Source organism: Bactrocera neohumeralis, chromosome 2 (assembly GCF_024586455.1).
Source record: "Bactrocera neohumeralis isolate Rockhampton chromosome 2, APGP_CSIRO_Bneo_wtdbg2-racon-allhic-juicebox.fasta_v2, whole genome shotgun sequence".
NCBI lineage: Eukaryota > Metazoa > Arthropoda > Insecta > Diptera > Tephritidae > Bactrocera > Bactrocera neohumeralis.
In genome coordinates this window covers 45,664,172-45,679,562 of record NC_065919.1, presented here as the reverse complement: position 1 = coordinate 45,679,562, position 15,391 = coordinate 45,664,172, and the positions used below count along the sequence as shown (strand labels likewise).

General features: G+C 38.3%; 3 protein-coding genes across 5 annotated transcripts in view; 1 reads left to right on the top strand and 2 right to left on the bottom strand.

The window, feature by feature from the left end:
* The window catches only part of LOC126751317 (uncharacterized), a 224,040-nt gene that overhangs the window by 184,933 nt on the left and 23,716 nt on the right, over positions 1 to 15,391 (bottom strand). The gene's annotated exons all lie outside the window — the stretch shown is intronic.
* The window catches only part of LOC126751318 (uncharacterized), a 93,356-nt gene that overhangs the window by 63,504 nt on the left and 14,461 nt on the right, over positions 1 to 15,391 (top strand). The window lies entirely within an intron of this gene.
* LOC126751332 (testis-specific serine/threonine-protein kinase 1) lies at positions 12,475 to 14,187 on the bottom strand. Its single transcript, XM_050461519.1, has one exon. It carries the CDS (start codon positions 14,002 to 14,004, stop codon positions 13,105 to 13,107), a length of 900 nt encoding a protein of 299 aa, XP_050317476.1. The 5' UTR covers positions 14,005 to 14,187; the 3' UTR covers positions 12,475 to 13,104.

Sequence of the window (15,391 nt, the reverse complement as noted above, 5' to 3'; positions counted from 1 at the left end):
TATGGCTTAGTCATGACACTTTATAGGTTTTCGGTTTTCGCCATTTTGTGGGCGTGGCAGTGGGCCGATTTTGCCCATCTTCGAACTTAACCTTCTTATGGAGCCAAGAAATACGTGTACCAAGTTTCATCATGATATCTTAATTTTTACTCAAGTTACAGCTTGCACGGACGGACGGACAGACGGACGGACGGAGAGACAGACATCCGGATTTAAACTCTACTCGTCACCCTGATCACTTTGGTATATATAACCCTATATCTGACTCTTTTAGTTTCAGGACTTACAAACAACCGTTATGTGAACAAAACTATTATACTCTCCTTAGCAACTTTGTTGCGAGAGTGTAATTATACTAACGTTAGGATGGGAGCCGATTTTGATAACTCAAATTTTTCTGCAACATTGTGTTATATATTATTAGATTATTAATTAATAAATCTATGTACATACATATGTTGGTTGCATTTTATATTTCGGGTTTTGACAACCCTATTGTTGCAATCTGGCAACTCACAATTTAATAGTAAAGCTTGACACTTTTGGCACAAGAGCGCTATTTTTGCTGTTTACAGTAACTTAAAATATTCAAAACTTAAAATTTCTAATGGAATTCAATCGCGAACAATGTTGCGCGATTTTTTTAAAACTATCGACGTGAATTTATCGAGCGTCAAAAAAGGCTCGCGTAGATTGGTCGAGAAAAAATTTTTAAAAACACGATAACGGTTTTTCGAAACATGTCTATGAAAAAGTAGCAGATGATCAATCGTGGATTTATACGTATGAGCCCCAAAGTCAACAACAGTAAACTGTATGGGATTTCAAATGAGCCGAATGAAAAAAAAGCAGTTCGCGCACGGACTATATATCTTGTACAGCTTATCATTCCGCCAAAAGTCCTGCAATCTTCTGCAAAGCCTTTCTCTTGAAAACTACAATTTGCTATTTGTTCATCGAGATATGGTTTTACTTTTCAATTGCCTACACAGTCCAAAATAGCAAATGTGATTATGTTTTGGTTTCAGCGCTGGTATTGTGGTTGGTTTTAATTCTGGTGCCAAGATAGATGGCAGGATAGGAGCAGGGTCTTGAATGTGAACACTGTTTTTATAAAGTCAGGAGATATTTCGTCTTGTTTTCATTCGCAACCAGGCACATACGCTTCGCTTCCTTATCCAGCCTGAGAAAAACAGAACTGACGGCGCAGTTTTAGAAGCCAATTATATAAACGTCATCTAAGTACGCCAGGGCATGTACACTCACTGCAGTTCACTTTATTTTCTCCAGCAATAGATTGAACAGGTCACACCATAGGGAGTACCTCTGTCTGAAACCTAATTTGATATCGAACGGCTCGGAAAGGTTCTTCTCGATCCTGCTTTAAATCCAGCCTTAAAATCAACGAAGAGGTGGTGTGTCGATGCTCTTTTCACTGACATTTTCAACGCTTTGGGACATAGTGAATATTTAGCCAATCTGCCCTCTCTTTTGTCAGGGCATGGGTGCAAATCATTGTTATATTGAAGAACATAGTTACATATATGTAGCTTAAAAGCCTCCAAATATAAAATACCAATAACTAAAAACATGGTCAGCCTCGCAATATAACTTAGATCCATACTTAAGAAAAAGTGATACATTGAACTTTATATAAGATTGAGAAGTAAGGTCCTTCTTGGCATCCACGTGGGAGATTTCTGGAAAGAACTTATAAACCTTTGCGCGTTGTCAACGATGGGCAACACAGAAGATGGCACGACGAATTCCACACATTTTATGATAACATTAACTAGTCCAATTTAGACCATTTTGAACTCAGATATAACGCTGGATGTATAGCCTTTAGACCTGAAAGTATTGAATGTGATAGCGGATGGTGCCCTGATTTTTGTTGGAAAGATAAAATAGAAATAAAATTTCACTTGTGAGTTCGGAATTAGCGCTAGCTTGCAAAAAGAAGGAAAGACTTGAGTAGGTGGACTCATCAAATCTGGACAAGAATTCGCAGCATCGATCAAAAAGAAAAACCTTTAGTAGTTTAGGAAATATTAAAATGTAGGTGTATGTAAATTAGTACTTTTATTTTTTTTTAATATAATTACATAACAACTTTTGTAATGGTATGGAAAGCATCTTCGGAAAATTTCAGTATTTTCCCTAACCATTTTCTATACAAGTGCGAAGCTGTACAGAGTTTTTAACTTTTTATAGCCATAATTGGCCTTTTTTAGTTTATTTAAACGCGATTTATTTCGTATCACATATGGTATACGTTGTGACAAAAAGGTACCCGGAAATAACAATTTGAGATTCCCCTGTTGGTAGGCCTGTTCTTAATTACTATGCCAAATATGAGCGTGATCTTTCAAGCAGTTTGTTTATAGCAGCTCCTTAAATCGGTACTCCTCAGTAGCGCGTTGCGATTTTTTACAATGCACAAAAATGTCGAACAAAGATTTTGCCTCAAATTTTGTATTTCTAACCAAATCTCGTGTGCGGAATCATTGCGAATGTTGGAAAGGCTTACAGTGATTCAAAAATACAAGCCTATGAGTAGTACAAAGACGGTCGAGAGATCGTTGCAGACATGCCTCGTTCTGAACGGCCTACGCTTTTCAACTGATAAAAATATTAAAAAAGTGAAGGATATGGTTCTTCAAAATCGTCAGGTAAGTGTTAGAGAGATGGCAAAAGAGCTCGACATTTTTTGCGAGTCCGTGCGAACGATTTTGGTGGAAATTTTGGGTATGGATGGATTTTGGGTGTTCTTGCTCGACTCGTCCCGATAATGCTGAATTTTTTTCCAAAAAGAGTACGATTTTGGCCGAGTTTAAAACCAAAAACGCAATTAATACCATCGATCAACCACCGTATTCACGAGATTTGGATCCACATGACTTTTTCTTGTTCCCCAAAATTAAATCAGTCGATCGAGGAGATAATACAAAATTCGATGAAGTAACTGAAGTCCACTTGTGAGAAGTGTTTCGGGGACTGGGAAAATCATTGACATAATTGTATTACATCTGGTGGGGATAAATATTGATGAACAATTAAATATTTTTCGTTTTATTTACAATTTCCGTGCAATTTTTTGTCACAATGTACGGTATATGTTGGTATGAAGCAACAATTAGCTGAAAGTAAACATCATACTTTCATAAAATAATCAAAAAACCAAAAAAAAAACATTCACAATAGTAAATATCGCACAACAACGCAGCCAGCCACTGACCGCTGAAGCCGCAAAAAGCGCGTTGCATATGGCGCAGCACAAGTCGTAAAATAACATTAAATAAAGCAATTGAATAAAACGGGAAATTTCTGTTAGAAAGCGCCAAGAAAAACAGAAATAATCAAAATTTCATAAAAGCAAATGGAATAATGCACAAGCACAATACGAGCGATTGCAACTGATGATGAACGCAGTTGGCCATTGTCCACCGCCAGTTGCGTCCGCAGCGTTTACGCAATGCCGTAACAACAGTGAGACGTGAGGCGTTACGCTTCGCCGTGACAATAACTGCAGTTGCGTAGCACCTGAAGTGAGAGGCCGCCGATGTCTGCGCATAGAAATGCTATTGAAACTGGTTTGATGCCCCGCCGCACAACAGCACCGCTGGCTGTGGCAAGCAGCTGAGTGTCGAGAGTGCGCGTACCACTGATACACTTGTAATTAGTGCACTAAGTGCCGTGATTTATGCACATAAATACATACATACAAACATATCTATTAGTGTTTCAGTAAGAGCTACTAATGAAGCATTACTCATACGCCACGCAACACCCGCCCGTTGGCTGGCATTGTGCATGAAGCTACCCAAGCGTTTGTGTGTGTGTGTGTGTTTCGGTAATTTTGCCAGCTGCGCAATCACAGGGAAGTTATTAGTCCACTGAGCGCTTGACACGCAACTCATTTCCCCGAAAACTGTTGTTACGTGCCGGGAATGCAGCTACCCTCGCCGGTATATTGTGTCAACTTGGAATCTAGGTTGGCTAATGCGATACTCATATGCAGAAGATATTAATTGAAATACAAACATATGTTAACGGTGAAAAGTTCGCACATAAAAATCACTTGGAGTAGCATTTGGAGACGAAAAGTTTCCGCCATAATCGTAAAATAGAATTTAACGGCATTTGTGTTAAAAAACTTGAAGTTTTCGTACATATGTATATAGGGATGTGCAGTGAAACAAAAAAGTAATCACAAAGTATTACGTTGCACCATCATAATTTTCAAACTGATAAACTAATTCGAAAAATACCAGTTTAAAACTATAACTTTTAGACTGAAAATAAACTAGTCCGAAAAAGTACAGACTTAAACCAATTGCTGAAGGGTTTATTAACTGGTTCGAACTGAAAATTAACTGGTACTAAAATGACTACCCAATTATTAAGCCACTCACCGAAAAATTGTTTAATTTTATATCAACATTTATACTCCATTCATAGATAAACACAGCTTGTTTTGAAATAGTATTAGATCAAGATCCATGTGGGGGAGAGTTAAATTTACTTTTTTTTTAAATATCATTTACCCGGGGAATTTAATTACGATTTCCAAATTTTTGTCGCAATGTATATCATAAATATAGATGACTTACGAAGTGGGACTAGCGGTTTAAGAATAATTTCCTTTACAAGTTAACAGCATCTTTCCTGTTGCCCTTCTACACCATTGATTCGTCTAGTTTGTTTATGGGTTCTGTAGAATCTTATTTACCATACGTACAAGTGCGTTCCAAAGTAAACAGGACTGTTTAAAAAACAGAACAAATTATTTTTTCGGCAAAATCAATTTATTTAATTCAAAATAGTCTCCTTCTGCTTCAATCAAGCATTTTGCACGGTCCAAAAGCATCTCGAACGAGTGTTTTAGCTCGTTGGCCGGTATGACCGGTAGTATGGCGGTGCAAGCCTTTAGAATGGCCTCTACGTCTGCATAACGCTTTCCTTTCATGGGCAAATGCATTTTTCTGAAAAGAAAGAAGTCGCACGGTGCCATATCAGGTGAATACGGGGAGTGGTTAATGGTTAAAATGTGATTTTTGGTCAAATAATCGGTCACAAGCGTCGATCGAATGTTGAATTCTGAGCAATTTTTGATCGTCAGTCAATCTGTGCGGAACAAACCGTGCACACACCTTTCGTAAGCACAAATGTTCGGTCAAAATGCGATAAATCGATGTTTTGGAGATGTTCAATTCCATTTCCATGAATTTAAATGATGATTTCGGCTGATTTTTGATGAATTCACGCACAGTTTCGATGGAATTTCCGGTGATCACGGATTTTGATTGGCCCACATGTTGATCGTCATTTATGTCCTCACGACCACTTTGAAAACGTTGAAATCACTCGTGCACTCTGCTACGAGATAGGCAATCATCGCCATAAACTTGTTTCATCAATTGAAACGTTTCGGTAAAAGTTTTACCAATTTTAAAACAAAATTTAATGTTGGCTCTTTGTTCGAAGCTCATTTTCGCATCGATAACACAAACATACTGACATTTAAAACGCAATAACTTCACTTCCAATCGATGAAATGTCATGAAATTCTCACTGGACAATTGATAAAGATAGCAGATTCTAACGCCGACATATAGATGGCGCCATCAGAGAGCGCTAGATTCAAAAAGTCCTGTTTACTTTGGAATGCTCCTTGTATGAGCAGATTAGAATCTGAAAACCGTAGTTAATGAGTTGCATGCACCTTTATTAGAAAAGGTTTCCTGTCGAACTAACCAGTTCTAATTTTTGGTAAATAATTAAAATTTACCGCTGAAGATTGCCGTTCGTTGTCTTCTCTGAGTACCATGAGTATATTGGCGATTCTACTCAACATACATATCTGAAGCATATCAAAGCGCAAAATTTCAGTCTAGATCATGTTTTATCTATTTTATGTTTCTAAAAATGTATTTGAAAAAACAATTCTGAAATCCTCTATGATTACGTGATACTCTAGTAGCATATAATAATATATACTTGTGAGTAAAATTTAAGCAGCGCAGCTGTTTTTCGCCTACGTCATTGTTCTACTAATCGTCAGCGTGTTGCCAATCACAATATCAACATTTCCAACTCATATTAAAGCAAACACCACTTGAACGTTTTAAGTGGGCACCTGAGAAGCATTGCGTATTAACCGTGGCACCAACTGCAGCCGGCACAGCAGCACATCGAGCCATGCAGAGCTCCACTTGGCAGACTTACATATGCGATCCTATTCCACTCGGTATGATACCACTCACCTACCTAAGCGTACATACTCGTGTGGATGTCGGCTAAATGGTCTGTCAAACTTTAGCTTATATTGATGGCAAGCATAAGCTGCAGCCTGTTGCCAAACATACAATGGAGTAACTTTCAGAAGACTTTATACGGTAGGCCATGGATGTCGAACGAACGTAACAGGCAACCGGTCACTTTTCATTGTTTGACTTACAGATAAGAATCAGTGATGCAAATGTGGAGCGGTTTATGGGTCAACAGGAAAAACTTATTTGGTTATTGGTGGCTTTCCTTCTTCAATATTTCGAAGACTTGCAGCCAGGTGGTATTGTTATTTTTCACAAAGAAACAGTTACAAAGTTAGTAAAACATAGCTTTTCGGTAGAGTTCATGCAGGTTAATTGGCTACGGAGGGACTGGGAAGTCATTACTATTTACGAAACGTGTTTTTTTTTAAATATATCATGTCGTATCAATGTAGCGTAGAGCCACAAAAATGCGCCGAAACCGAAAAAACCGCGGCAAGTCCTTCACAAATTAAAGCTACGCTCAACAGTTTCTTTGATAATCTCGTCCTTCATAGTCAAACGGGAACAAAGAATAGTACTTGGCCGTTATGACCCGATTTTCTGGTCAAATACGACACGTAAATCATCTCTTAGCCATCGCATTTACCAGATTTAGTTCCATGTGACTTTTTTCTTATTTTGCCTTTATTTGCCGAAGGAAATGAGGGCGACTTGGGGAATTCGATTAAGCATTGTCAGGCTTGTATTAGCTCAAAAGGAGCCCATTTTCTTTCAATAGACTTTTTTGACAGATCACGCGCAAGTCGTATCAAGCTCACATGTTACTTTTGTTCAGTATTGCTTGGCATTTCATCATGAAAAGCCTTACGCCTGAACAAAGTTTACAAATCGTTCAACTTTATTCACGTTATATGAAGAATGTGTTTCGCGCGTTTCTGTCAACTTATGGCCAACATAATCGGCCTACTGAGCGTATTATTAGCAACACCATCACTCTTCTTTAGACTCAGTATTCATTATTTTATAATATGCGACCGAATAAACCATGTACACCACGCAGTGAAGAAAATATAGCAGCCGTAACTTACGAGTGTACACGAAGACAGTGGAGAATCAATTCGGTGCCTTTCGCAGTAACTCGAACTGACATATGGAAGGATTTAGCGGATTTTACGTCGATATCATAAATTGAAAGCATACCAAATGCAGTTTGTGCAATAACTTGACCACCCCAAGCGACATCGCTCCGATCAATGGACTCTTGAAAAGTGCCAAGAAGATCCGACGTTTTCGAGCCTAATTTTGTTCAGCCCATTCTGCCCCATTTCTGGCTCAATGGGTATGTAAAAAAAGATTCAATAGCTGCCATTTCACCCAGAAAAAAACAGCGGTTTGGTGTGGTTTGTGAGCTGGTGGTATCATCGGTGCATATTTCCTCAAAAATGATGCCGATGAGAAGGTAAACGTCAATGCCGACCGTTATCGCGTCATAGTAAACGACAATTTGATGCCTGAAATTGAAGCTCGTGATCTCGGCGACATGTGGTTTTAACAAGATGACGCCACTTCACACACATCGCATCAATCAGTGGCTTTATTGAGGGAACACTTCGGTGAGCAGATAATTTCACGTTTTAGACTGGTCGATTGACCACCAAGATCTTGTGTTATCACACCGTTCGATTTTTTTTTGTGTATGTGTGAAAAGTTTAAAGTCTATACGGATAATCCCGCTTCGATTCAGACCTTGGAGCAAAATATCATTCGTGTCATTCGCCAATTACCAGTCGAAATGTTCGAATTAGTCATCGAAAATCGGACTCAAGGGATGGACCATCTGAGACGTTGCGGCGGCCAACATTTGAAGGAGATAATTTCAAAAAATAAATGCCAAAGAATGTTCCTTCAAATGATAATAAGCAGTTTCCGTTAAATTTGAGGTTCCTGCGTTTTTTCATTAAAAAAATTGGGAAACCTCGAAATGGATAATATTTTAGAATACGTGAAACTGTTATTATTTTTTCACATATTTTGTAGCGTTCCGAAAGTTGTAGTGTAATTTTTTATTATACTCAAAAGAAAAGTTAAAGACATAATTTGCAAGCGGGACTCTAGGTGACCATTTTCCAATTTGGTATTTTTTTTTGGTCACAATTCTCTTGTACATACATATGTGTCTACCATGCATGTGCATACATACATTGCCATACCTTAGACTAGTCTTTTACGACTCTTAAGAGTTGAGCAGACGCTTATTGAAATATATTGCGCACTTGTTGCAACTTCACTTGGCTTAGATTACCACATATGCATGCGGCATGTTATCGCACTGCACTGCCACCAAGCATGTGGCAAAACAGTGTGTTGCACCAAAACTCGACAATGTATTGCACTTTGCGGCCGACATGCGAAAGTTAAAGAGGCTTCAGCCATAGAGCACCGAAAGCTGGCGGGGTATCCTGGCATTCCACACATCACGCGTCGCAGCGTTATTTTTTCGGACAGCCACAAAACAGTGGCATAATGAAATTTATAACCTTTTAAGTATTAGAGAGCCGTGCGAAATTGCCCAGACTTGAAAGTAAAAAAGGCTTCAGACAATAATTTTTTTTAGTTTGTTTTCTATAACTCATGGTAAATTAATTTTTTTGATGGCGTGATATGTATGTGTGTATATATGTATATATTACATACATACATATGTATATCATATAGACAGACACTTAATATAAATATAGACAGGCATTTTCAGTTTTATGTAACTTGCATTGTTCAAATATTTTTAATTTCTATATTTTTGAAAATTATTATTTTTGTTGCTATTGTCTAGTATTTATGTATTTATTTTTGTAGTTATTTGCTTTTGTCTCGCAATGCATTTGCGGCATTAATTATCTTCGCTTTTATAGTTATGCTGTGTGGTGGTCGGAGTTGTTGGTGCCACTAATTAAATTTTCTGCCATCACAAGCGCGCACACACACACAGATACACCAACAAACACAAATCAATGTGCAGTAAAATCAAAAGCCATTCACCGTAGCAATGCATTCGCCAGCGCTCCTTGCTGCCTGGCTACTAGCCCCTGCTTGACAGCGGCTTCGTGCCTAAAGCTTGTCATGTCATGTCTTCTAGTACATCCATACATACATATGTAAGAGTATATACTAGCGCGTGTGCATGTGTTTACTGGGGTGCACTACCAATTGTTTTGCCGCAATTACTTGTGACGTTTTAAGAGCAAATGCTACAATCGTTCATTTCGACAATAAAATTAGACATTTAATGCATTCGGTGGAGGAGAGCACGTGATAATTTTGGACTCGTAGAGCATTTGTAATTTGCCGCTAATAAATGCAAGTGCTGATTGCAAGCCAAAAGCTGACAAAAGCAGTTTTCGATTCGAAGAATCAAACAGAAACATTTTAAATATATTTTTGGTATTTTGGCAAGTGGACCTAGGTGGATTCGTTAAAATCTCTAACCACTCTTGCAATAGTTAGATGGAGTCTCGATCTCACATAACCTATTTACATTGGTACACATACGTATGGATAACTTTTTCTTATTTATTACCGATCGTTATTCTAAAGAAAACAAGACAAGAGGTTAACTTCGCCTGCACTGAAGTAATACCTTTCTTCTTTCTTTCCTTACTGGCGTAGACCTTATGCGATTATAGCCAAGTTAACAACAGGCGCCAGTCGTTTCTTCTTATACCTATTTGGCACCGATTCAAGATACCAAGTGCAGCCAAGTCCTTCTCCACCTGATCTCTCCAACGGAGTGTAGGCCTTTCATTTCCACTGCTCCCAAAGGCGAGGGAATAGAAAACCTTCAAATCTGGAGTGTCCTCTTCCAGCCGGACAGTATGACCTAGCAAGCGCTGCCGCTGTCTTTTGATTCTCTGAACTATGTCCATGTCGAGCATATCTCGTACAGCTCATCGTTCCATCGACTGCGATACTCGCCGTTGTCAATACGCAAAAGACCACAAATTTTCCCTTCATATGCCCATTTTTATAGCAAACAAGGGATATAAAAGAATCTTTCGCTTGATTTTGGAAAAAAAATTGTCCTTACAAGAACACGATTTTGACCGGCCAGTTTGTATGGTAGCTGTATGATATGGTAATCCAATCTGAACAATTTCTTCGGAGACTACAACGCTGTTATGGAAAATAACCCGAACAATATGTCGTGAACTTAACTGGTAAAATAAAAAAGTTTTCCATACAAGCACTTGATTCCGATCGTTCAGTTTGTATGGAAACTATATGTTCTAGTGGTCCGATATAGGCGGTTGAGACAAACGAGCAGCGCCTTGGGGAGAAAAGGACGTGTGCAAATCTTCAGATATCTCAAAAACTGAGGGACTAGTCCACATATGTATATACACACAGACGGAAATGGCTTAATAGACGCAGCTCATCACTATTTCTCTTCTATTGCCCGGCCTTTGTCAGACTGTGATTGATTCGGTATATTAACCGCCTTAACATATTTGTGGTGGCCTCAATAGGCCTTTTCGATATTTGAGGATCAGTCGCTGTTAGGGCTTTATGGATAAGTCAAAGGACAAACATCTGTCTAAGTGAGATCCATCGCTTAGGATCATTTCTGCGACCTCACCTAACCACACCTTGAATAATCACAACACTGACCAACTTTCTATCGGTGAAATGGATCATGAGATCGGCATAAATTTAGTACAATTACGTTCTGAATAATTCAAACTTGACCTTGATTAATGCTATCCAATGAAGACCTGGAAATTTTTCGAATATGCAAAGAATGCTGTAAAACAAAACTACCACTTTTTGAACTCCACTTTTCCCTAGTTTTCGAACAGGTATCCCGTCGTTAAGTTATACCCATTCGACATACCCTGTCGATTCGGAGCCGTTCGGACGGACATATGGATCGACTTGAGGCAAGCCAAACCGACGTTTTCGAAATTTTGTTCAGCGATGATGCCCATTTCTGGCTCAATGGGTATATAAACAAGCAAAATTGCCGCATTTGGGACGAAGAGCAACCTAAAGATATTCAAGAGCTGCTATTTCATTCAGAAAAACTAAGCGTTTGGTGTGATTTGTGGGCCGGTGGAATCATCGGTCCATATTTTTTCAGAACTGATACCGGTGAGAGTGTGACTGTCAACTGACCATTAACGCGCCATGATAACCCATTGCTTGATGCCTAAAATTGAAGCTCGTGATCTCGACGACATTCGATTTCAACAAGACGGCGCCATTTTCCACACATCGCATCAATCAATGGATTTATTGAGCGAACACTTCGGTGAGCAGTTAATTTCACGTTTTGGGCCGGTCGATTGTCCACCAAGGTCGCGTGATATCACAACGTTAGACTTTTCCTGTGGGGATATGTAAAGCCTAAAGTCTATGCGGACAATCTCGCTTCGATTCAGGTCTTGAAGTATAACATCACGCGTGACATTCGCCCGTTACGGGTCGAAATTCTCGAACGAGCCATCGAAAATTGGACTCAACGCGGTCAACATTTGAAAGAAATAATCTCCAAAAAATAAAAGCCAAAGAATGCTCTTTTGAATGATAATAACAATTCTCCATTAAATTTTTATTTTTATTTTTTTTTTTTTTTAAATAGGGAACTCTGGATCACCCTTTATAAGATTTTGAGACAAAATAACCGGTTCCTGTATCTGTTATGTTGAAAGATATTAACTTTTCTCTCTACTGAATAAACACAATAAGCTCATTTCTTTGCCTTTCGTAACTTTAAGGAATTCTCCCGATTTTCACACTCTTTGGGTCTCATTCCCTTATGTACATAGACTCGACTATCTAAAGAGTACTTGCGATAATCGAAACGGCTGCGATGGCGAATATCTCTCTACAATGAGAACAGTGGTACTTATGTAAATTTTTGCCTACTGCTCTGCCGTTGGACGTGGAACGCACACTTGTTCCACAAAAAATGAACTTGAATCGCAAGACACAACGCCATCCAATATCAAACACTAGTAAACTACACAAATCCTCAAAAAGCACATCCAATTTTCGCTTTCAAACAAGGAAATAAAATTTCAAAACACACACTTTTGTTTTCGTAGTGACAGACAAACGGACAAGCACTTTTTTGAAAATTTACAATTACAATTTATTATGATTAATAATTTTTTTTTTACTAACTTAAGATATTTTGTGACACATATAACTAAGAGTAGGTAGTATTTGGAAATACTATTGCTCTAAAGCACATCATCAAATTTTTTAGCTTTTTTATAAGTTGGAGACGACGCCGACAAAGACGCCATACTCCTGCATATGCACGACAAATCAGTCTAAATTCGATACTGGCCTTGGTCCACGACCAGACAAATCTAATTGTGACCAATTTAAAAAAAAAGTAAAATTAAATATTGAGTTTATAAAAAAATTGAGAAAAAGTATGACATTCGAATGCAAACGTTTGAAATCAAATCATTTAGTTGAGGAGGCGGCGGTGGGGATTTGAGAAATTTAAAAACCGAAAAAATACAGCATAAATATATTATATATATACATATATAATATACATATGCGCAATATATATATACATGCATGCATATATATATATAATTTCAGAACCAAAATTGTTTTAAATACAGACTTTACAGTGTGTTCAGAGGGCAATTTCACGAATGACCAACATTTTACATGCGCAAATCAAAAAAAATATATATAGATATGAAGAATTACTTTTTTTCCCATACAAAAATTCAACGGCATTAGGTCCAAAACCAATCAGACATGCTGCTCAAACTGTCGCATGTTGTATGACGTACGTGTGTTCGTCTTAGGACTAAGCCAACGGTTCCTCCTCGTCGGCACGCAACCAGCTGCAATTCAATATTTCACGTAAATTCCAACGCGCATGCGGTTCCGGCTCCAATAGTACCGCCACGGTGGCCTTGGCCTGCGCCGAAATGTGATCTTGTAATTTCCGTCGAAAAGCGAACTTCTTATTACGCTGATCGTCCAGCAACTTGCTGAGATTGCTATCGTCGAATGGCATTTTCGCATTCAACATTATGAATAGTATAACGCCAAGTGACCAAGCGTCGGCCAATTTCGGATCGTATGGTCGACCGCATACGACCTCGGGTGCGGCATAGGCCGCCGAACCGCAATAGGTTTCCGATTTAATTTCACGTCCACTATCGTCGCAGCAATAGCGTGCAAAGCCGAAGTCAGCCAATTTGATATTGAGACGTTTCGAAAGCAAGATGTTCTCGCATTTCAAGTCGCGATGCGCGATATCGTGCGAATGCAGATACTTGAGCGCTTTCGCCATTTGCATGAACCAGGCTTTCGCTTGCAACTCCTCAACCGGTCCCGATTTCTTGATATGACTCAATAGATCACCATTCTCCGCGTAACGCATGAAGATGAAAATTTTCGGGCCACGCTGTAGTATACTGTGTATCTGTATGATGTTTGGGTGATCGATTTTTGTTAGAATTTCCAATTCACGCGGAAAGAATTTGTGTACGAAATCCGAGGGTGCCTTGGCCTTATCAATTATTTTGCAGGCCAAATGTACACCATGACCCGCATCGTCGGCATAGCCAGCTGTGATAACGGTCGCATAGGAACCCTCGCCAATTTTGTGTCCGATATTGTAGCCACGCTGAGCCAGGGCATCGATGTCGGAGCTGCGCGTATTCAGTTGGCGATTGGAGGTTGTCGAAAATTTTGACATAATTGTTGGATTTTTATAATGTTGAAATTTTGTCTAATTGCATCTGAAGATGGTACTCTGATGATTTGAATTTGCACTCGAAAGAGTAGACCAAAATAATGTTTATGCAAACTTTTATTGATTTCAAAGAATTTTTATTAAAAAAAAAAATGTATATATAAAATTTAATCTCCTTTCAATGAAATTTTGACAATTTTGGAAAAGAAGCTATTGAGAAAAGAGTGTTCCAGCCAGTTATCATTTTATTTTCGTTACTTTTTCTCTGTAATTTTTTTCGTTATTTTTCATGTTTTGTTTTGAAAAATATTCAAACCGGAAATGCAATGAACGAAAGCAATTCGAATAAACAAGATATATATGTATTTACGTATGCAAATACGTTGGAAATATATTAATATTTTAAGAAAATGAGCACATAATACAAAGGATTTCAGACAGTATCACAGACGCAAAGGTGTAGGCTCAACTCAGAGGCCATTAGGAATTGCTAGTATCGGTTTTAAACTAATAAATTAATAAATCACAATTATATTTCAAATTCTGTTACCTGTTAGCCTTTATACTTTATACTGTTAGCCTTTATACTTACGAAGGCAACTCTTCAATTCTAAATTCAATTGTTCAAAGCGTTATAATTTTGGGAAGAAGGGCTTTAATCGATAATCAGGGTTATTCAATACTTTGTTACCAGACTTTATGCGATGCGCAAACTAATGATTTCCTTGCAATTATTTCTATGTACGCCGAAAATTTCCAAATTAACTTGTATTTGATATCAATGTTGAAATTCTAATAAACCAATTGTGTGTGGCGACTGGTGTATAGGTGACTACTATATCTACAGCTATATTCTGCAGTGCGCCGATATCGGCGGTTCCGACAAATGAACAGCTTCTTGAGGAAGAAAAGACTGACCTTAAAAAGCTGCGTCGATTTAACATATCTTTAGACTATAACAAGGGATGGAAACAAACAATAAACACAAAAACGCCGATTGGTTACTCAGTTGTCTATGATAAGTTGATAAAAAGCCGATGGCCAAGTACAACCGGAATTTTGGTGACCGTTTGACTAGTAGCTACGCCACTATCGCCTGTCGCAATATATATTAGAGCTGTTAATTTTCATTATTAGTAAAATACTTAAAATAAACTTAAGTATTTGCGTGAATATGAAGAGCTTGAGAAGCTAGCGACAGGGGTAATTTGGCGACTAACAGAAGCTTTTAATAACGGATGTTTGATCTAATGACTGATGCCCAGAGCATACTGAAAGAACATTCTCCAGCCTGCTTAACGGCAGTGAAAGTGGTTACATCAGGAAAAGTCGAACCCGATTCCCCAATTGATGACGATGGAATATATGTTCCATCATATGATATGACGAA

Excerpts from the sequence above, each read along its gene's own strand:
- LOC126751332 (XM_050461519.1), bottom strand. The coding sequence starts at position 14,004 with ATGTCAAAATTTTCGACAACCTCCAATCGCCAACTGAATACGCGCAGC.